The sequence below is a fragment of the Sciurus vulgaris genome (genome assembly GCF_902686455.1).
Source record: "Sciurus vulgaris genome assembly, chromosome: 1".
Lineage (NCBI taxonomy): Eukaryota > Metazoa > Chordata > Mammalia > Rodentia > Sciuridae > Sciurus > Sciurus vulgaris.
In genome coordinates, this window is record NC_136461.1 from 81,822,986 (window position 1) to 81,845,161 (window position 22,176).

A 22,176-nucleotide genomic window follows, 5' to 3' on the forward strand; every position below is an offset into this window, starting at 1 on the left:
AGCCTCCAGAATCACTGAGATTATAGGCGTGTACCACTGCACATGCCCTATTTTTGCTTCTAGTCTGTTGAGACCTCTGCTTTTCTTGGCACTTTTGATCATTTTTTCTGTTGCCATCTGTGACATCACTCTTATCTGCTTCTTTTTTTTTTTTTTTTTTTTTTTTTTTGCTCTTTCTTGGCCTTTTCTGTGAGCTCCCCTGCCTCCATCTTCCCCCTATGACTAGAGGTTCCCTGAGGACCTGCAACCCTCACCCCTCTCACACTGCACTCTCTCCCTGAGTAGTCATATTCCCTTTGTCATATAATCTGCATCTGTTCCTCCAACATAGACTTTTCTCCACAGCCTTGGCCTTATGCATCCAACTGCCTGCTGGTCATTTGCCTGAATCCAACATATCCCTCATTGATCTCATTGCCTTTCCTAAACCAGCTTCCATCCCCATGTGCCCTTTTTCAGCTGCTGGTACTAACTTTTCCCCCAAAGTTAGCATCAATTCTTCTCCACTCCCATCTCATTGCCCAAATCTCCAAGCCTGGGAAACTAGGAGCTGGTGCTGGGTCTGAGTGTGGGGCAGACGAGCCCTCAGATTGCAGAGAGGGTAGCCAAGGGATACCTGAAAGACTATGTTAGGAGGAAGCTGGAATCAATGACCACAGTCAAAAAAAAAAAAAAAAAAAAAAAAATGGTCCTAGAGGATGGGAAGACCAGATGGGATAGGAACCCGGAGACAGAGAAACTAAAGAATAATCACACTTATGTGTTCAAGCAGGTTGGACTTTGAGTAAATTAGTCACAAAGTCCTACACTTTCAGTTACTTCCTCTTCTTTCTGACTTTATTGTCTGCCCTCCTTACTTGACTATGGGCTAGAGACTGCTCACAGCTGTGTTTTGCACATCTTCTACCTATCTTCTCCCTTACTGGGAGGAACACTCTGAGTGCAAGGCTATGGCACAGTGTAAGCTTAAAACTCTATCCTACAACCAAGCCAGCATACTGGAAAGCACCAATGTCTGTCTATTCACATCTCTTTCTAGCTATATATTTGCCTGTAGATCCAAATGTTTAAGGCTCTGAATTTTGTCTTTGAAATTATTTGGCATTCCATAACTCATTTAATGAATGAATGAATCTGTCATAATTTTTCAGCAATCATTATGAATACTTAGGAATGTGTGTTAAGTAGGAAAATCTGAACTATAAACTGAATTTTGAACTACACATTTTATGAATACTAAATTTAACAATGAAGTTGAGTAACATTACCTTTCTTAAACATTGTATTGTTCCCTAAAGCACAGGAGGACAGTAAAACACCATGTCCTTAAACGCCCCCCTATTTGTTCCCCCAAATCTAGCCAAGATAAGGGAACAATGAAATTAAGCCTGGGCTGGTAGGTCCAAATACATATTATTTAAGAAGACACTGGTTTTCTTTAGGGACACTGGGAAGTAGAGCAAGTTAATGTTTGTAGAAATCTACTTTCTTGCATATACCCCAGGACAGTTGCTCCCTGTGATGCTGGTACTATAAGCAAACTAAGCAAGCTAATGCTGGCGATACCACTGCTTCTGCAGTACTGGGGATTAGAACCCAGGGCCTTGTGTTTGGAAGGCAAGCACTCTACCAACTGAGCTATATTCCCAGACTGATATCACTGCTTCTGTAGCCCAAGATATAAAACCCCATTCAGGGTGGGGACAGGCCTGGAACTGAGGGCACTGTGGAAAGAATATATGTCACTTATCTAGTCAGCCACCACTCGGCAGAACACTGTGATGAGGCACTGCTTGGCAAAACACTGTGAGGGACATAGTAGCTGTCTGCCTGTTGCTACTGAATTCTTCTTGGAACAGTCACTGATCTCTTATTAGCTGTCCCCAGTAAACCATATGTCTCCCATCCAGTCTGCTGGAAGTTTCTTTGGCTTTCCCATAACCTGACACAACTGGACTGTGAATGAGATAAACATGCAATTTAGTATTTATTCAATTTAATTCTAAAACTTTTTCTTTGTATTTTGGAGTTTTTTTTTTTTTTTTTTTTTTTTTTAATTTCAAGTCTCAAACATTTTTGTAGGCTTCTGCAAACTTATGGCCATAAGACACTATACCTAACACTTTAGGGACCAAGGGATAAAACAGCCAATCCACCCCCACTCCACCTTAACTGGCAAGAATCAACTCATCTGAAACCACCTCTCCCCATGCAGAAGGCCTTCTCTCTTCACCATCTGCTTTCTGCCTTCTTCCCCAGGGATGAGGTGCTCCTCCTAGCTGCTCCTATCATTCATTCTTACCACATTTATTTATCACTTTATATTGGTTTGCTATTAATTTTTAAAGTATCTGTCTACCAGCTAGATTGTAAGATCAGTAAGCACAGGAATAGACTTTATTTTGTTTTCATACCTTCAGAGCATGTACACAGGAGGCGCTCAATGAATATGTGTTATATTCGGGAATAAATAAACTATGATCTAGTTGAAAAGAGAAAGAATCTACTGAGATGATAGCTTCCTTGAGAAGTTTCTCTACCAGGTATGATGGTGCCTTACAGGGAGGCAGAGTCTGTTGCACCTAAGGACGCAAAGGTGACATTTGAACTGAATTGTAAAGAGACAACTGGTAATTGTGAGGTGAGGGCAGTGTCTGTGGACTGAAGGGGAGGGCCAGGAATTCCAGGTAGAGAGAAAAATGTGAAGAGAGTCAGCAAGAGAGTGAGACTAGAGAGAGCCAGATAAGAACAAGTCCAGGAATTTGGGGGAGAGGAAATGCGGGGGAGACAGCTCAAGATGCATTTTTGTGTCTGGTTAGCACTTTCTATGTTTTTTTTGTTTTTGTTTTTGTTTTTCTTTTTGGTACCAGGATTGAACGCAGGGGCATTTAACCTCTGAGCCACATCCCCAGCCCTTTTTATTTTTATTTTTAAAATTTTGAGACAGAGTCTTACTAGGTTGTTTATAGCCTAAGTTGCTGAAGCTGGCTTTGAACCTGTGATCTTCCTGCCTTGGCCTCCCGACCCACTGGGATTACAGGCATGGGCCACTGCACCCAGCTGAGGCTTTCTTTTTGACCTTGCCAATTATTTAATAAAATTTATGAATCAAATATTTACAAAGCTCTAGCTATGTGCCTGGAACCCTGACTGCAATTATCTTCCCAGTTCATTTCAGCGGAGATGGTAAATAATGAAAGTATTATACTCACAGCTTTGTTTGAGATACCACTTACATCTCAGAAGAGTATCAAACTCCCAAGAACCTTTTAGCTGTATCTCTTTACCAGTGACCTGACTGGAATTGCTATATCTTATAAAATAACCTTCCCAGAGCGCTCTTCTCCTTTTAATTCCTTCCACCGTTATCTATTTAAATTCATAGAAATCGTTCCTGCCAAAATAGTCAAAAGAACCGGAAGAGACTGCAAGTTCATTTAAATGGAAATGTGGAAACATTTCTGGAAAAAAGGTCACAGACCAAAATGGCAAGTATCATCACACACCCACCCCACAGCTTCCTATACCAACAAGTTCTCTGAATTTTCCAAATAACAAAACTTCCGTGTCCTCATAGAGCTCAGTACTGCCAACCCAAGGTCAAGGTCTGATTAGACCTCTCACAGAAGATGGGATATACAAATAGGACTGTGGAAGGCACAGTCTCCATCGACTGTGGTTGGTCTGAGCAGTCCCTGAACCTAGATTGAGAAATTGATACAAGGCCCTCACAGGTAACAAAACCTTCTGATTTTGTCTCCAGGAAGGATCTTTGGAAACTAAAAAAGATGTTTCTTCTTTGAGATTGTGCAATATTTTCTACATATGCAGAATAAAGCATATCAACTCCTAAAAAATCTTAATATTTGCTGATGCTTTGGATCAATGAGTCAATCCAATAGGTTTGACACCATCAGCACATGAAAAGAACATCTTATGAGTTGAATTTTTTTGTTTTATTTTCTCTGATTCAAAGATAATCTGGAAGCAGTATAAATTTGTAAGTTGAGGATATACTTATAATTAGTTCGCCTCAGAAGTGTCTTTACAGAGATGACTTAGTTTCTGGAATATTCTGGAGCCAGGGATGGTGGTTGTGTTGAAAACATCCAGACCAGAGGTGAAGAGAGGAAAGCAGAAGACAGAGTGCTGGGCTGCTGGGCTTGGTTGGGCTGCTGGGTTCAGGCCTAGGCTGCTGCTGCAGGAAGCCCAGATTTATCCGGGAGGGAAGTTGTTGCCAGGCAACTGGGAGAATGTGGCTCTGAAGCATGTTTGTCGCAACCTGACAGTTGTTAAGCATCAAATGAAAAGAGAGGAAGCTGCCTTAGTGGTGAGGGGGCAACCAGAAGGGGTGCCCTGAGTGCTAGGAAATGCGTCATGAGTGGAGAATTCAGACTCAGTCACTGAGAGGGGTGGGGGACATGCCCAAACTGTCTCTGCTGGGGGAGGTCATTGAGACATGCTGTCTCCCTACTCTGGAGGAACAGTCTGAACCAGAGGGTGGGCTCTGGGGTATGTGAACAGACAAGTTACGGGACTCTTGGCTCAACAAGAAATTAGGCCTTTTTCTCTCTGTGGTGACTTCTGTCCTGGTATCTGTGGCTGATGAAAGCAAAACTGAGTTTGGAAACTAGAGTCAGTCTAAGGTCATTCCATGAGAGAGAATGTCCCCTAGTCTGAGGGGTCACAGGAAGGAGCCAAGGGGCCTACAGCAAAGTAGGCATGTTCTTGCCTTGATAAGAACAAAATGGTTTTGGTTTCAAAATATTTTTCCATCTCTTCTAATGCAAATCTTGCACATGTGTCGAACAGGTCTTATTGTCTCAATTTTACAGATGGGGGAGATGGAATCCCCTTTGAATGATAGCAAGTAAGCTGCCAACCCAGAGTCAGGAAACAGTGTCCAGGCCACTGGGAAATGCTGGTGTGCCTCGGTTGACTGCCCAGGACACTGGTCTCATCAAAGGTCATGCTGGGGGAGGGGGGATGCTGATGACTTCATAAAGAGAATTAAGGAGGACTTTGTAGCTATATTGAGACCTTTTAGGAGAAGACACATATTGGTAGAAGGTAGCAAAGAAATTTTTAAAAATATATCTAGTTGTACATGGACACAATACCTTTATTTTATCTATTTATTTTTGTGTGGTGCTGAGGATGAAACCCAGGGCCTCACATGTGCTAGGCAAGCTCTCTACCACTGAGCTACAACTTCTACCCCAGTAGCAAAGAAATTTTAATGTAAAAGCTCCTGGGGCTCAGCGGCCCCTGTGCACTCTGTGGAAACTTACATTCCCTAGAGAAAAGGTGCAGAACTGGTGTTAGATTCTCAAAGGTGATCCTAATCCATAAAAAGGTGAAGAAGTACTGTTCTGTAGAGATATGAGATGTCAAAAGCCAAAATTCTTTTAAAACCAATTTATGCTGGAGAAAACCCCATGCCTGTCCAGTGGGTGCAGAGACTGTAGTGCTCACCCCATATTTACTGAATAAAGGTGGAGAAATCAAGTCCCAATACCCTAAGTAACAGCTTTCCTACTGTCTTCTCCTATCTTATGTCGTTTTGGTTTTGACCTCTTCATAATTCTTTCTTTTTAAATCCTTAATATTTAATATCTGGTCTATCATGAAAATCTACTCTGGCCTACTGTAGGCCTAGAGCCTAAAAGAAACCAAGGCAGGCAAATGACAAGCTGTAGGCCTTGTCTGCATTTAGTGCACATTAAAGGTTCTCACCTAGATTTCCTGTTGAAATTCACTCACCCAGGGAAACTTTGATTGCCATAGTCAGATTTTTGTAGATGTAGGCAGAAAAAATACTAATGCTATAAATCAAATGTTCTTGCTGTGGCTTGATAATTGAAAAAACAAAACAACTCTATTTTCTGGCTTAGTTTTGTTTCTGTCCCACAGTCCTACTGTCCCCGGTGCTGCTGGCACAGGGCCTCTTTCTTTCTTCTCCCCTCCCAAAGTCCTCACGCAGAAATAAGAGAAAGTAGACAGTACAAAGATTTATAAATCAGAAGAAAGAGGAAATCATGAAGTGAAATCATTAACAGGGCCTCAGTGGAGGATTCTGGAGGCGTGGGGGCTTTCCCAGAGATTCAAGAAACAGCAATATCCATCCGCAAATTGAAACACATAGTTGAAATTTAACAAATTGCAGCAAATGACCCTGGAGAGCAGTAAGCATGGCCAGCTCTTACTGGGCCGTGGGCTGTTCACCCCTGTTTATTCACGAAGCTTCAGGAATTTAGGGAACACAGCCAAGAATGAAGCAGGTCATTGATGGGAATATGTACTCAGGACCCCAAGACTGAGTCCTTTCTTCTCTGGAACGTAGTGGTCAGCCAGTTGAGGTCCTAGGGACATGGGTAAAATGGACTCAGAAAAGTAAAAACCATAGTAAAAGGAGAGAAAGCTGAATCATGCCACTCTGGGAGCGTTTGCTAAGGGGGAAGCTGTGAGCCAAAAGGCCAGATTTCCTCCATCAACATCCATGGAGAAGGGGGAGGGGAGGGAAACTCAGATTTCCCAGCAGTGTGGCAGGTCTTGGCACCCGCCTCAGTTCCCCTGCCGAACTTCCACAAATAAACATTCAAAGCAGAAGGGACAGATTTGCTTCTCAGCAAGATTTCAAAGCTGTGCACCAGAGTCGGAGAGAAAACAGGAAGGATCATAGTGGGAGGAGGAGGAGGAGGAGGGATATGCCTGCCTGGGGCCAGATCAGATGGGAAACCTCCCAACCCCTCACCCGAAACTGACGCACCATTTTTTATGAGGTGTGAACATTTCAGGTAGTGTTGGCAGTAATGATACCCTGGGCCCAGTTCTGGGCTGCTGGGTTTCAAGCTGGGGGCGTTAAACCCAAAAGGCCCCAGGTGAAGACAAGTTCCTTAGAGCTGTCACATCAGAGGTGAAACCAAGAGGGGCTGAATTTCCTTGCAGAAAATTCAGGCATCTGCTTTCTGGTTTCTTTCCCAGCTCACCTAGGTCACCAATTCGTGTGCGTGTACACAAGTGTGCAAGTGGGCCTGTGCCACCGTGTGTGAGTGGGTGTGTGTGTGGAGTGCACCTATGTGAATGGGTAGGGTGGAGGAAGGCTGTGGGTACTGCCTTGGGATTATTTGAGGATGACGACACTCACTTCTGACCTCCAAGGGACTGAAGAAAAACACAGCTGGTCCCAGTTGGTGCTAATCAACCCCCTCCTGTTCTCTCAGCTCCACAGGTTCCCTGTTCTGGGAGGTTGCACCCCCCACACATTCCCACCCCAGCTCCTTACACAGCAGGGGCAGGTGCCCGTCACAGTGGTTTACTGAGATTTCCCCTTTCTTTCTTAATGAGAACTGACTTGGCATTTAGCAAAACCTTATTTATACATTGGCTACATGCACACCAGAAACAGCCTAGAAGAACAGAGGGCTCAGCACTCTCTTGCAGAAGCTAAGTGTGGATGTGCGCCAACCAGCTGCAATAACAGCCTGGGCCCAGAGAGGCTGTTCTGTGCTCCTCTCACAAGGTCAGCAGTTGGCCCTGTGCCTCTCTGTGCCTGCCTCAGGGTCATTTTCCTAAAAATATGAATAGGATGAGTACAGGAGCAATAAAAGTAAAAAAAAAAAAAAAAAAAAAAAAAAGAACCCATCCTAATGCTGCTATTTAAGTTCTTTATTTGTAATTTTTAAAAAAAATTAAGCTGCTCTATCCACTTGTCCAATGGAAAATCACATTTCAAGGGCACCGGAGGATAAGATGGGGTGTTTGTTCTTTGTTTGGAGCCCACTTACATGTTCTGGTCAGGTCTTTCCCCATAGAGGTGGAAGCAGGAGTGAAAGGTTGGCAGGTAAGGGCAGTCCTCAGAGGCCAACAGAGGCTTACCTTTGCTGGGGTATTCTCTAGACAGTCTCTGGGCCCACTCTCAATCTGCAACTCTCTGATTTTGTTAAGCGAATAGGAGGGAGGAAGCATCTCTCTAGTGCTTCAATCTCATGAGTAATCAAATGAAATGCTTAGAAGCCTCAGGGGCATTTGGGGTGCAATTCTTACTGTGCTTGGTCCACAAAAATTGAGATGTAAGTCTAACTCCTATATTCTGGGTCAGTGATTCTCATCCCTAGCTGAACTTTGGAATTATCTGGGAAGCTCTAAAAAAAATATTGAAGTAGAAGGTATATCAATGGACTCAGAATCTCTCAGATTGGGGTCCAGCATGTTTAGTTTTTAAAACTTCTGCATGATTCCAAGTGCAGCCAAGTCTAGGAAGTGCTGTCCTGGGGTACAGATGTTTGTGCTTGTTCTTCTAAGTTGGGCTGCTGTGAACTGGCTTACTTGCTTGTGTCTAGTCTGTGGGTTCAGTGAGGGTGGGACACTGATGGTTGGAGCCTTGGCCTTGGGGCAGTGCCTGGTCCCTGGCAGGTGTCTGCTGTAGATGTGAGCATGTAAACACACATTTGGAGGTGGTGAGCAAGCACCCAAGACCCATCTGAGGTTAATGGAGCAACTGGCCAAAGATAGCCCTTGCTTTCTGAATCCAAGCATTATCAGGGCAGCATATAAAGACAGAAGGAAAGATTCTCGTCCTTGTCTAAGAAGTAAACATTTTTAAAGTCAGTGGCCTGTTTGGGGTTTACTATAGTTTGGATCTTGAGTGTCTTCCAAAGGTCCATGTGTTAAAGACTTGGTCTCCAGTTTGGTGCTGTTGGGAGGTGGTGGGACCTTTAAGAGGTGGGGCCTAGTGGGAGGTCTTTGAATCAATAGGAGGACCCCTAGTGGGACCCCACTCCTTCTTTTTTCTCTCTCTCTCTCTCATTTGCTAACTGGCCATGGGGTGAGCAGTTTTGCTCTTGTACATGTTTCTGCCATGACGTACAACCTTGCCACAAGTCCAAAAGCAATGGAGCCAATTGATCATGGACTACAACCTCCAAAAATGTGAGCCAAAATAAACCTTTTCTCTTTATAAGTTGATTTTTTCAGGTATTTGAAATAGTAATAGCAATCTGATCAACACAAGGTCCAGTCACTAATGGAAACTTTTGCCCAGGTGTCCCCTTACTACACCCAGGATTATCTCCCAGAATTGATGGCCATGCTCCAGGAAGTAAATTCATCAGCAGCCAAGGTGAAAAGCCAAGAAGAAAAACATGACTTGGTTCTACTCTTAGTGACAGGGGTATTGCAAAGTACTGGGCACGTAGGCAGCCTGGGCCCTGCCTACCCCAGTACGCTGGTACCTTTCATTCTGTTCCACGGGATCATGCAGCCGTTGGTTCTGCAGCACAGGCACTGTCTCCTGGCTGTCTGGGTAAAACTGCCCAGAATAAGGCATCTTTGTCATCTTACTCTTCTGTCTAATTATGAAACAAACCAAGGAGTGAATCTAAAATCAGTTTCTTTTTGAAACTGGACAGAGATATTTGGACCACATTGCTTTTTAAGTCTTTCTGCACCATGAAAAACCTTGAGAACTTTGCTGGGGTCCTGGACCCAGAGCAGTGGTGGCATAATGTTATGTTTGGATGTGAGGTGTTTCCCAAAAGCTCACGTGTGAGACAATACAAGAAAGTTTAGAGGAGAAATGATTGGGTTGTGAGAGTCTTAACCCAATCAGTGAATTAATCCCCTGATAGGGATTAACTAAGTGATAACTGATGTGTTAGGGTGTGGCTGGAGGAGATGGGACTTGGGAGCATGGTTTGGAGGTATGTGTTTTGTACCTGGAGAGTGGAGTCTCTCTCTCCACTTTCTGATCACCATGTGAGCTGCTTCCCTCTGCCACATTCTTTCTCCATGATGTTCAGCCTCACCTTGAGCCCCAAGGAATGGAGTCTGCTGTCTGTGGTTTGAGACCTCTGAAACCATGAGCCTTCAAATAAACTGTTCCTCCGCTACAGTTGTTCTGGTTGGGTCTTTTAGTCACAGGGGCAAAATAGCTGACTAAAACACATCCCCAGATTCTGACCCCTCTTAACTACTTTGGATGCCCCTACCTAATGAACTGGGGAAATTGTAGAGTAACTTCCAAGGGAAAATCATAGTTTGAAAGGGATTCAGAGTGAACTCTGTCAGACACTGTGGGATCTCGTTTCATTTTTTTAAAGCCTAAAGGCAAGCTGAGAGTGGGATTTTCTGGGGACTTGAGACAACAAGCAAAAAATAGATAAAATACAAATTCATTAATCAATTCTTAGCAACTGACATTCCTCACAACACAGTTCCAGAAATTAAAATATAGTCAAAAGAAAAAACAATTCAGTGCTAGAAATCCTACATTTCGCCTCAGAATTCTGAGCGTTGGTGAAAATGTCACCCATAGGGACCCTCAGAATCTCCTAAGGCCCAGGGCAGCTCTGCATCTTTCACCAACCTCTTGGATGATTTTCATGCACCCTACAGCCTGACAATCCCCACACAGACCTTCCTTTATAATATTTCCTCTCATTTCACCCTTCTAGCAAAGGAGGAAAGACTTTCAGTTTCAAGTAAATTTTCTGGGATGCCATTGTAGAGCAGAAGATTGAGCTAGATCAGAGCTTTGAGACTATGAAATTTTCTGTTATTTGCTCTCTTAGAAACAGCCACTGGGGTGGGAGTGGGGTTAAGACCTGGCACAGAGAAAAAAGTATGAAGTCCTTATTTAGTAAAAATTTTTAAATGCCTTACATCTGTTTTTTTTTTTTTTTTCTCTTTCTGTATCTTTTTCTACCAATCTATAAAGTATTATATAGATGAATAATGGGGCTAGGAAAGGTTCAATATCTTGCCCACAATCACAGAAGTCAAGCCAGGCTTTCTTTCTTCCTTTTTTTTTTTTTTTTTTTTTTTTGGTACCAGAGATTGAACCCAGGGATGCTTCACCCCTGAACCACATCCCCAGCCCTTGCTTATTTTTTATTTTGTGACAGGGTCTCGTTAAATTGCTTAGGGCCTTACTATGTTGCTGAGGCTGGCTTTGAACTGACCATCCTTCTGCCTCAGCCTCCTGAGACACTGAGACTACAGGCATGTCATACCGCACCTGGCTGCTTCTTTCTTAAACACATTGCTAGAGGTGGTGGAGAGCACTCGGCCCACATTTGGAGTAGACACACACCTGGCACAACACCTAATGCTGAAGCTCACATGGCTCCTGGTTCTAGGCCGCTCTTCTAAAAATTATATTGGTCAAGATTTCTTGGGCCCTTGGAGCCACGAGCTTCCTCCAGGTTTGTTCTGAACACCAGGTTCACGCCTCCACCAGTGTCAATTTGTGAGTCCCTGATGGCCTGCCAGCCCCAGGAATCACCCTTTCCTTACCACACGGAAGAGTTTGAAGAAGTCTACATTGGCATACAGAGTGTCTTCTATCCACTGTAGGGTGCCCTGGGAGAGGGAACACAGGGCATCACGCACAGTCCTTGCTCCACGATGCTGGCTGAAGATGATGAAGTGGTCCAGGAGGGCCTCATTGCAGGCGATGTCCTTCAGCGCCAGGTCTGGTACTCCATAAGCAAACTGCAGGGTAGAAAGGCAACACTGAAACCTCCTGGTGGTAGGAAATCCCTGTCCCCCTCCCACCCAAAGAGGCCCACATCCTAACCCACCAGGCCCATGAATACGTTATGGCAAAGAGAATTAACATGGCCAGTGGATTAAGTTTGCTAATTAGCTGCCTAATTAGATCAGCAGGTTATTTTGATTTATCTGGTTGGGTCCAATGTAATCCTTGAAATGTGAAAGGAGATAGAAGAAATAGCGTCAGAAGAATGTGATGTGAGATAGACTTGGTAGGTCATTGCTGGCCTTGTAGATAGAGAGAGACCACCAGTCAAGGAACGTGGCCAGTATCTGGATGCTAGAAAAGGTGAGAAAACAGATTTTTCTTGAGATCTCCCAGTAAGGAATATAGATCTCCTGGTACCTTGACTCTCATTCTGTCCTCCAGAATCATGAGATAATATATTAGTGTTGTTTTAAACCATTAAGTTTGTGGTACTTTGTTTCAGCAGCAATAGAAAACCCAAACACTCCCCAAGCCTCGCTTTATCAGGGAAACTTTCAAAACATGGGAGATCCCTTTCTCTGCACGTGATGCCAAGGTGCTGTGGAGACCTCCCCAGGAGACTGAGGTGGAGGAAGGAGTGGTGACAAAACACGTGTGGTAGAGGCAAATGACTGATCTCCTTCCTTGGTTCTCACCAGATCTAGCACATAAAAGCATCAGAGTCCAGTTAAATTTAAATTTTGGAAAAATAATGAATTTTTTTCATATAACTGTGTCCCAAATAGGGTCTAAATGGGACATAATTATGCTTAAAATTTTTTTTCATCACTTATTACTAGGCATCCTTTTTTTTTGCTCTGTGACCCCCACAAGGCCTGGGTAGCCCAGCCACCAAGCTCTTAGGGAGCCCATGGACAGTGACTCCTGAAACACCGTGCCCATGATGGCCTCCAGAGGCTGAGGTGCCAGGGGAAGGGCATCAACCCCAGTCAGGGGCCTTGGCTGCTCAGCACAGTGCCTGGCCTCCTGGAGTCCTGGACCCACTGTGTCGGTCAAGACCTTGAAAATCATGAACGAATTCGATTTCTGGGCATTGTGGTCTCGCTGTGGCTTCCAGTTACATGGTTCTCTGGGCTGGAGAACAGAGCAGGCCCGGCTCTGCCACCTGCTGCGTGGGGACATTCAGACCTAAGCTGGAAGCTGGTCCTTACACAAGGCACAGATGACCACTGATGGTGGATCAACTGTAGACTCCTCCTACTAGTGACAGGCTGCATGTGCCCACAGAGCCTTCCTGCTTTGCCCATACCCACTTCTCCCACGCACAACCCATCCTCATCTCTAATTCCAGAGGCTGAAACATTCCAAGGTGAAGGGTATCAATAAACTCATTTCGTCCAAGCCTCTCACACTCCAGAGGAGGAAGTGATAGAGGAGGGTTCTGGTGACTTGAGAAACTCATAGCCAGCCAGCAGGAAAACTGGGACACCATGAAAGTCACTAGTCACTCTCTCTCAATGCCCATTAGTTCTTTGAGTGTACACAACCACCATACAGGGTAAGTGCTTCATTATTTTCATTTACAAATGATGAAACAGGCACAGTGTTGCTCATTAATTTGCCTGAGGTCACACAGTTAAGTGTGTGACCATGCTGAGACCTGAACCCAGAGCTTAACCTCTACCTCTTAGATCTCTGGTAATAGGGAAGAGGGAGAGGGCAGGTTGAGAAGGGAGGTTCATAAACGTTTTCACTGGGGAGGCAGTATTTGAGGTGCACCTGAAAGCATATTCAGGAGTTTTCAAGGTTGGGGGAAGGACAGGTATGAACCAGAGAACTGTTCTACTCTTGTTGTCTAACAATTCCCTGGATGAAGAGCGGAAGTGATGAGACTCCCTTTGGAGCTGTGCTCAGATACCAGACAAAAAGGGCTGCAAGGATATCTGTTTCTGATGATAAACAGCAAAAACTCCCTGCTTGATGAGGATGATCTACCGGGCAGCCGAGAACATTGCTGGCATGGTTGAAAGTTCTAGAGGATGTGCTGACGAGGAGTCACTGAGATGGATGGAGACCTAGGGAGCTAGAAGAGACGGTGAGCAGCAAGGTGGGCCAGGTCCACAGGAATGGCCTCTGCCAAGGCAGGAGGTGCTGGGCTCACTAATTAGGAGGGCACCAGCTACTCAACCAGTGACTTGACAGAGAAACAACCTGGTGACCCCAGCTCTCATCCTCCCTGTGAAAGGCCTCACCCCTGAAGCCAGCAGCTAGAGGTCCAAAGTCACCTCAGTCGGAACTCTAAAGAAATTTCCCCTAAATTCCTGCCATTATTCCCATCTCCCTTTAATTACAAACTGGAAATTGTCACAGGTATTGCCGGGACTGGAGTTTCATGAGCTGGAGAGAAAGCAAAGGGGAAAATGAGCAATCGGTGCTGCTGACACCACTCCTTGGGTGGGGGCGAGAGGGAAGCCAGGCAGCACCAGGCAGCCCGGCCTGCCTCCCAGGGCCTCTTCAGGAGCTGGCCCTATTTCCCTTCTCTAGTTTCGATGAAAACCTCAGGGTCTGAGCAGTCAGGGTTCACTGAGCCAATCCCTGGCAGGCAGGGTGGGGTTCCCTCCCTCCCCTCTCTCCCCTCCCTCCACTGGGCTCAGACAGCACCTTGTGCAGAATTTATTTGAAATTCTCGGTTTCTGTCTTGTTCTCCCCTGGAGTCTGGAGGGGGAGCAGACCTGACCCAAAGCGAGTGGGGAGGGTACCCAGGCCCTCAGGTATGACAGACTTTCATCCTCACACTGAAAACCACACACCCTGGAGCCTGGGCTGGAGCCCCTGGAGGCCCCAAGCAAGTTAGTGGCTCTCATACCTGAGTCACCTGGAGGACTTGCTAAAACAGACAGCAGGGTCCCATCCCCAGAGCTTTGGACTCAACCGATCTGGGCTGGGGCTTGAAAACTCACACTCCTAACAAGCACCCAGGGGTTGCTGGTGCTGCTGGTCTCTGAACTTTGAGAACCCCCGGACCATAAAAGAAACTCAGGATTAGCAAACAGAAGACCTGGATTCCACCCTGACTTGGACTCTTGATAATTTCTAGCTCTACAACTGTGTGCAAAATCACTCCATCTGCAGACACCTCAGTCTCCCATCTGCTCTTTGACCATTCTCAGGATTACTGTGAGGGACAAAAGAGCTAACAGATGTGAACGTCATATGTTTGTGGTAAAGACGCTCTGTTTAAGAAATTATTAAAATGGATGAAACAAATTTGGGGGTGGTATGGATCAGAAATGTGCTAGGAGTGTAAAAGAGGTTGCCTGGCATTGGGAAGAAAGTGGCCCAGGAAAGCAGAGGTTAGCCCTTCTGCTTAGGGAGGTGACCTCAGCTCACAACTGTGCTGCCCATTCTTAACTGGGGCTGAAGATGTTTCCGTGGTGCCTTTTCTTCGGGAGGGCTGTTCAAAAACACCTTTCAGGACGTGCTTCTCTGACCGTCCCCCTTAAATTGCCCCCTCCCACACCCCTCCTGTCCTCTCCCTGACAAGCAGAGACACATGCCAGAGTCTCTGCGTGCGTGACCCTCTCCTATCACCCCACTGGAATGTGAGCTCCTGAGCCAGGGGCTTTGCTTGTCTTTACTCTGTATTCTAAGCACCTACAACAGTCCCTGAATATTTGATTAGTGGATGCATAGTCCTGGGTTTCCTCAGCCCCTACAGGGGAGGTTGAGCCTCTGGATGGCTAGCTTCCTCCCAGTTAGGAAAACCTGCTGTGTTTTAAGCCTCATGAGGTCATGGGTGTTTCAGATCTGGTGATGGGAATTCTTGTCATCTCAATGATTCCCAGGTATTTTTCCAAATATAGGGCATCAGTCATGGATTCTGAATGTGAGATCAAGAAAGAAAAGGAAGGCAAAGATCTCCTTCGTCTCTCTCAGGCTCAGGGCTCACCCCTCCCCTCCAGAGACCACTGACCAACACCCACCTACCTGCTCCACACGGACTTGGGAGTTGACCAGCAGATGGACAACTGAGTTGGACAGGCCAATGTTTTTAATCAGAAATGGGGTCAGTGTCTCTTCATCTTTCAGGATATCCCGAATGCGTACTCCTCGTCCTTTGTATGAGTGAAAAAAAGAACAGGGTATTGAAGGGGAGATGGGTCAAAAAAAGGAAAACAGCTAGAGATGGTGGGAACTCTTCTAACTTGACTCTCAGGAGAAGACTCCTTCTTGGGTTCTCAGGGAGCAGCTGGAGTTCCAACCTCTTTCCCATGGTCGTCACCAACACAGTCACATCATTTACTATGGAGGCAGCTGGGCACAGTTCAGTGGGAAGGCACAGAAGGTGGGGAAGGTCAGCCCAGGGTAGGTGGGGCTGTTCCAGGACAGTGGCTTTCAATAAGGGATGAGTGGGTGGAGGAGGTGCAGCTGGGCAATTTTGTCCCTGGGGAATATTTGGGGAAATCTGGAGACATTTTTGGTTGTCACAACGAGGGCAGTGGTAATCTCACAATACATAGCACAAGTGCTCCCCAAACAACGAATTATCTGGCCACCAAATTTTAATGGTGCTGAGGTTGAGAAATCCTGGTCTAGGATTGGAGGAGATAGGTCATTTGCCCACAATGCAATTGTCATGGGGTAGAGGACCCTTCTTGGCATTTCTGTATTCTCAGGTCAGGCTCCAGGCTCAGGGCACTGGTGTGGACAAAGAGAGATGGGGTATTAAGGGAAGACAGGCTTCAAGGGGGAAGAGGAGAGCCAGCCTCTTGCCTGGACTTGTTCTGGTCAGACTCAGTCACATTCTCTCCAGCTTCACTCAAAACCTGCTGGAAACAGGAATCCCTTTACAAGGAGACATAAAGAACTCCTGTCAAGATGACTGTGGGGCTCTCTGTGGCCACACCTACCTCATGGGATCGTTGTGGGGTGACATGGGAAAAGGGATGTGAAGCGCTTAGCTTCCAGACCCCAACACGATCTCAATAAATGATTGTTCCGATGGCACCGATATTATTCCTACCCGTCCCAGGGACTTTAGACTAGCACCTGCCTCCTCCCAGGGCTAATGTTCAGTTCATGAGCATTCCTCAAGTGGGCTACTGCTGCAGTTCATGAGATGCACTGGCCAGCGAAGAGCTTACAGGCCCCGACCTCAAGGAAGTCATCTTAACATGAAGGCAAAGCGCTGCTGTGTGAAGTGCCTCTCTCTACCTCCGAGTTCTGCAGTTAGCTCCTAGTCCTTCTCCATCTAGCTTTAATGACCTGATGCCCTTGCTCCTTCCTGTGAACCACCCTCTCCCCAGCCCCAATTCTCCCTCCCCAGGCTGATGTGAAGCTGCCCCGGAATGCCTGACAGCTTTCTTTCCATTTTCCTGTGTGCCTCTCCCTGCACAACACCTCGTCCTGATCAATGTTGCTGACGACTTCCTCTTGGAGGGGTATGGGTCAATCCCACAGGCCTGGCCCCGAGGTAGGCGGGGCAACTGGTCCGAGGCTCCCGACAGAGGCCTCTCTGGCATCAATGGGCTCCCAATGGTTAAGTCACTGTCAGTCCTCTTTGCACAGAAAATCTTGGTTCCCCAAGGCTTTAGGGGAACCACAGAAGTAGGAGGACTCTGAAAAGACCTGGTCCATTTTATATAAATCCTGTCATCTTCCAAACAGCTCCCTCTGCTTTCCTGCTTCCTCTGGGACACCAACTCAATTGCTCTTCTCTCAATTACCCCTTTATACATCCTTATATACTCTCACTCCAGCAACATACATACACACACACACACACACACACACACACACACGCACACACGCACACACACCTATGCACATGCATGTGCACACAGCTTTTTGTTTTGAAAAAGTACTAGAGATTGAACTCAAGTTCTTGCACAGGCTAGGCCTGCACTGAGGTACATCCCCAGTCCTTTTTTGACAGAATCTTGCTAAGATGCCCAGGTTGTTAAGATGCCCAGGTTGGTGGTCTCCTGCAGCAGCCTCTCAAGGAGGCAGGATTATAGGAGCACATGAACTTTTAAGAATTAAGGGCTCTGGATCCCGCTTTTATTATGCTCCTCATCCTACCTAGTAGTGTTGGGCACACAAAGGTAAGTCCTTGAGGTCACCTCTCTCTGATACCCGGCATCAGGTCCTGATATGGAATCAGGGCCTCCATCAATGTCTGTTGAATGACTCAAAGCACTCAGTAAATACCCTTGGACTTGACCTGAGGGTCAGAGCCCATTTGACTGCTTATCTCTTAGTTGCTCTTTAACACACTCAGTTGACATTCTGTACACATTTCTTGCAGGGAGAAGGGGCAGAGACAGGAACTGGGAGTCATTCTGCCCTGCTGTCAAAATGCCTCAGGTGACGGGACTGCTGTGGCCTGGGGAGAAGGGCAGGAGCTGCAGGTTCAACGAACACCTGAGGAGGGTGCAGGGCCAGCGTATAAGAGGGGCCACACCAGACAGGAACCTCACTAGATTCCTGAGGGAGTAATGTGAACTGGGGACCTGAGGAAAGAAAAGTGCATTTCATTTAAAATGTGGTTCTTCTTGTTTTCTTCCCTGGGAAGATTAGAGGCTGGGGGCGGGGGCAGAGGGGAGCTGAGGGTTGGGTGGGAAGGAAGCCAGGAGAATGCACGAGGCTGTGGGAAGAAGGGGTTTACAGAGGATGGGAGACCGCAGCGCTTGCTGGGTGCAGGGGACAGCCCCTCCCCCCATCTGGGTTTTCACCATAACCCTCCCCTGCTGAGAATGCAGCACTACAGGTTTGCCGTGAAAGGAAAATGCTGCCTGGTTGATCACCAGCATACTTTCCCAGGTGACCCAGAGCTGACAGGCGAAAGCACACCCCAGCCTCACCGCCCACCACGCTTTCAAAGACTCAGCATTTCAGCGCAGCTTCCCAGGGAACTCCCCAAAGTCTCTCAAACAGTCTGCGGTCCTGACAATGGATTTCAGTCCCTGGCCTGGAATTACTTCAGATGTGATGTCCCTTACTTGGGGATGGACCCCTGCCTACACTCACAGCCACTAGGGTCAGGGATTCTGCAGTCTCTGTTCCCAGGCTTTGGGGAAGCTTGGCTGGCCTTCACTGACCCTTTGTCTCCAGGCCTGCTCTCCTTTAAGAAATTTTCCCCACAGACTGGAGGCCTGCAGAAAGAGCACCCAGCATGCCAATTCAAATGCTCTTGGGTTAGGCAATATTGATTTTGAGTCTCATACACACATTGTAAAACCACAGAGAAATTGTGGTTTGGAATTACTTCCCTTACACTTCCTCTATCCAGATTCAATTTGATGATCAGACACTTAAATGAAAAGTCTGCCTTATCATAGACTCCGCAGGATGAAGCGGGGTGCACACTCGCTGCAGGAGTTGGGCAGCCCACGGTAGGTAGCTCATCTGCTTGTTTAACCTTGGAAAAAAACACATCCTCCTTTGTTTTCTTACTATTAAAATGCTAATATGTTCCATCTTATTGGGTCCTTCAAACTTGAGCTAACTAAAATAAACTTCTCTCCAGAGCAGCAAAGAATGCAGTGCTTGTAATCTAGTTTGTAGAAAATGACTACGTAAAGGACATGTTTTACCATTTTTTAAACAATTATATGCAATTAAACAATTTTAACATACCAAGTTGAACGTACTCCTGCATTTTCCTGCTCCCATAGGGAAAAAGGCAGAAGGTGGCAAGATAGGCGGAGGTCACATTCTCTTTGGGAGAAGACTCCTGACTCCCCTGCTTCCCTCTACCAGGCTCCCACACTAGCTGGGTCATTGTCTGTTCCACTTCTGCTCCCTAAGTCCTTTAAGGGGAGGCACACAGCCCAGTTCATCTCTCCACCCACAGATACCAGCGTAGTGCCTGGCTCACAGTAGGTGCCCAATGTCTGCTGGATGTCAAAGGAGTAGTACAGCAGGCTTGGGTGAGGAGGGCCTGAATTAAACCACTCTTCTTCTTCTATTGTTTGGAACCTGTAGCAGAAGCTGTTGTGTTCAGCTGCTCCTGTCTCTTGGTGGTTCTCTTGCTGGTCTCCTTCTGTATTGCTAAGTCACCATCCCTTGCTCCAAACTGCTGGAATTGCTGCATTGGAAGTATCCCAGCTCCATTCCCCAGAGCGATCTTTCCCCACTAGACGCCTTTTCTTGGAGGTCACTCTCCACCCACAACCTGCAGTAAACCCTGAATTCCTGGGGCTCTACTTCCTGGCAGCCACTCATTTACCTGCCTCTCAGGGAATGGGGTTCCAGCTGCCATGTCCAGCGCCTCCCCTGCCTGCCACTGCAGGAGGACATCCCTTCTGACAAACAAAAACTTGCTGAGTTTTTGTTTGTCTTTTGTCATTTTGCTTTTCCCCCTGGGGAGGAGAAGCCCCTGAGGGAGCCCCTGCAACCCTCCTCCTCCTTGTGCTTCCTACCCGGTGTCCAGCTCCTGCTGTCTTTCTGTACAACCTCCGTGTCTGCACGTGGCCCGAGTCTGGCCTCTCATTTCCTTTGCCTTTCCTTTACCATGCACCTTTCTTCTGCTGTACTCCACCATGGCCATCCTTGGGCTCTTGTTCTCACCCACCCTGCCTGGCTGCCTTCAAAATCCTAAATTCGAATATTTCATCCTCTATCAATCCTTTCATCTTGCTCATTTTCTCAGTCACTTAAACAGGGTCATGGAGCGCACTGAGACCTCATTCCTTGCATCTCTATTCCCCCCTAGCTTATCTCAGTACTTCTGACCTCTCAAGGATTCTTCTGCAGCCTGGGCCGATGCATAGAGTATAATCACTTTCTTCAACCTCCTTGCCTCATTGACTTTCTCTGGTGACTCCTCACAAGCCCCCAGCTGGGCATCACCCAGCTCAGGGCCTGGATGCCAAATATCACTGGAAAAACTGTACGATTGTACTTTTTAATGTGTGATAAACCTGTGGTCTCTGACCTTTACTGCTCCTCAATGATCAAATTCCTCTTCCTCAGCTTCTAGCCCTTGATTCAACTTTGTGCTTCTCAGAGCCCCATCTCTCTCCGTGTTTTTCTTTTTGTCTCTGGACTTACCTGCCCTCCTGCCCAACTTCCTACCTTTTAGGCTGGTGCAGAGGAAGAGGCCTTCAGCAAGGTGATTCTCATCAGCCTTTGCAGCTCTCTCTTCCTACTTCCTCTGGTATCATTTTCCACCAAATTCCCCACTTGTCCCTAGATGAGTGAGTCAGATGAGAGGCCAGTGAACGTCAAGAATGCTGAAGCCCAGCTCACCTGCAATTCTTTCAGGGTGAGTCCTCAGGGTGTCCATTAGCTGGGACAAGGTGCGGAGCTCTGTCCAAACTTGGCCAAAGTGCTGGCTTTCTGGCGCATTTAGGAGGAGCTCTTGAAAATCTTGATACACTCTTGCCAAGCTGTGAGGACAGAACCTCGTCAATAAATACCTGTTATTTTCATAGTAATATTAATACCTGTGCTACTTTTAAAAATAAGGTGCTTGACTTAGGTACTATGTTCTGTCTCTTTACAATACTGTCATGACAAAAGGAAAAAAGAGAATTAGTTTTTATTCTTTTGCAAATGTAGGACAGCAGATTGGGGTAGTGAGTGATTTGTCCAGTCCTCCAGTCTGGGCAGAGTCAGGTGCTTGTTAACCTCATGCTGCCTATGTCCCTTGTCCTGAGAAACTTTAAACTTGGTAAACTTTTCAGGATATTGATGTTGGTGGATATTACTGGAGATTCTTCCAGCCTTCTCCCACTTCTCTGAGACCTGCCCCTGTATCCATTCATGGGGTTAGCCTCTGACAGCCATGCTTCATCCACAAGGAACTCCTTGGGCGCACACACATGCACACACACACCTCTCCACTAAAGCACATTGGACAGGAAGAATGAAGCTGGAACAGCCAAAAGTATTCCCAGGAACTTAAACAGGATTCAGGGCTGCTCTTCTGATTGCCCAAGCCAAAATGCTGTGAACTCGGTGACTGGTGCAGCCTGGCCTTCCAGGAGGAGGGGAGACTGCTCCACAGAGAGAGGTGAGTGTTGTGAATGAACAGAGACAGGCAGAGGCTGGGCCTTGAAGTTGCAGACTGAAGAGCTGAAGGAGCAGCTCCTGACAGCTCTCCAGCTCTTGCTCCTCCTCTTCTGAGGCCTGCCTTTACCCTTGGCTTTGTGAGAATGTCTAAATCATATATCCAAATCATGTATATTTCTTTCTGGACCTCAAGCTTATAGGAATGGGTTCGGTACCCTATGAGCAAAAATACCCTGAATAAGCCATTATTTCATTTGCAATATGTGTTTGAAATGTGAACCCAGATTTCCTGGTTCAAATGTCAAGAACAGGTGGAGTCTGGAGCCCCATTCCTGACTCCCACCTCTCAGTCTTCTCTCGTAACAGACACACTCACAACCAGGGCCAACCTCACTGTAACTCCTGTTGCCTCCACCTACTGGTATCCCAGGCTTCCTGATCCTACCATACCCGCAGGGTGTCTCTGGAGGGTAGGCACTTTTTTTTTCAGAGACCTCAAAGAGTTTCAAGCTGAAAGTATAATCTTTAAAGTTTCAAGAAGACTTTTGCAGCATATTTTAGTCAGCTTTTCACTGCTATGACTAAAATACCTGACAACAATTTTAAAGGAGGAAAAGTTTATTTGGGGGCTCTTGGTTTCAGAGGTCTCAGTTCATAGAACAGCCAGTTCCATTCCT

At 46.4% G+C, this 22,176-nt stretch overlaps 1 protein-coding gene across 1 annotated transcript in view; it reads right to left on the reverse strand.

Annotated features, from left to right (window-relative positions):
• The window catches only part of ABCA4 (ATP binding cassette subfamily A member 4), a 139,280-nt gene that overhangs the window by 105,100 nt on the left and 12,004 nt on the right, over positions 1-22,176 (reverse strand). Inside the window, 3 exon segments of the mRNA XM_079152574.1 lie at positions 11,296-11,493; positions 15,470-15,597; positions 20,735-20,874. Coding sequence (XP_079008700.1) covers positions 11,296-11,493; positions 15,470-15,597; positions 20,735-20,874 — 466 coding nt within the window.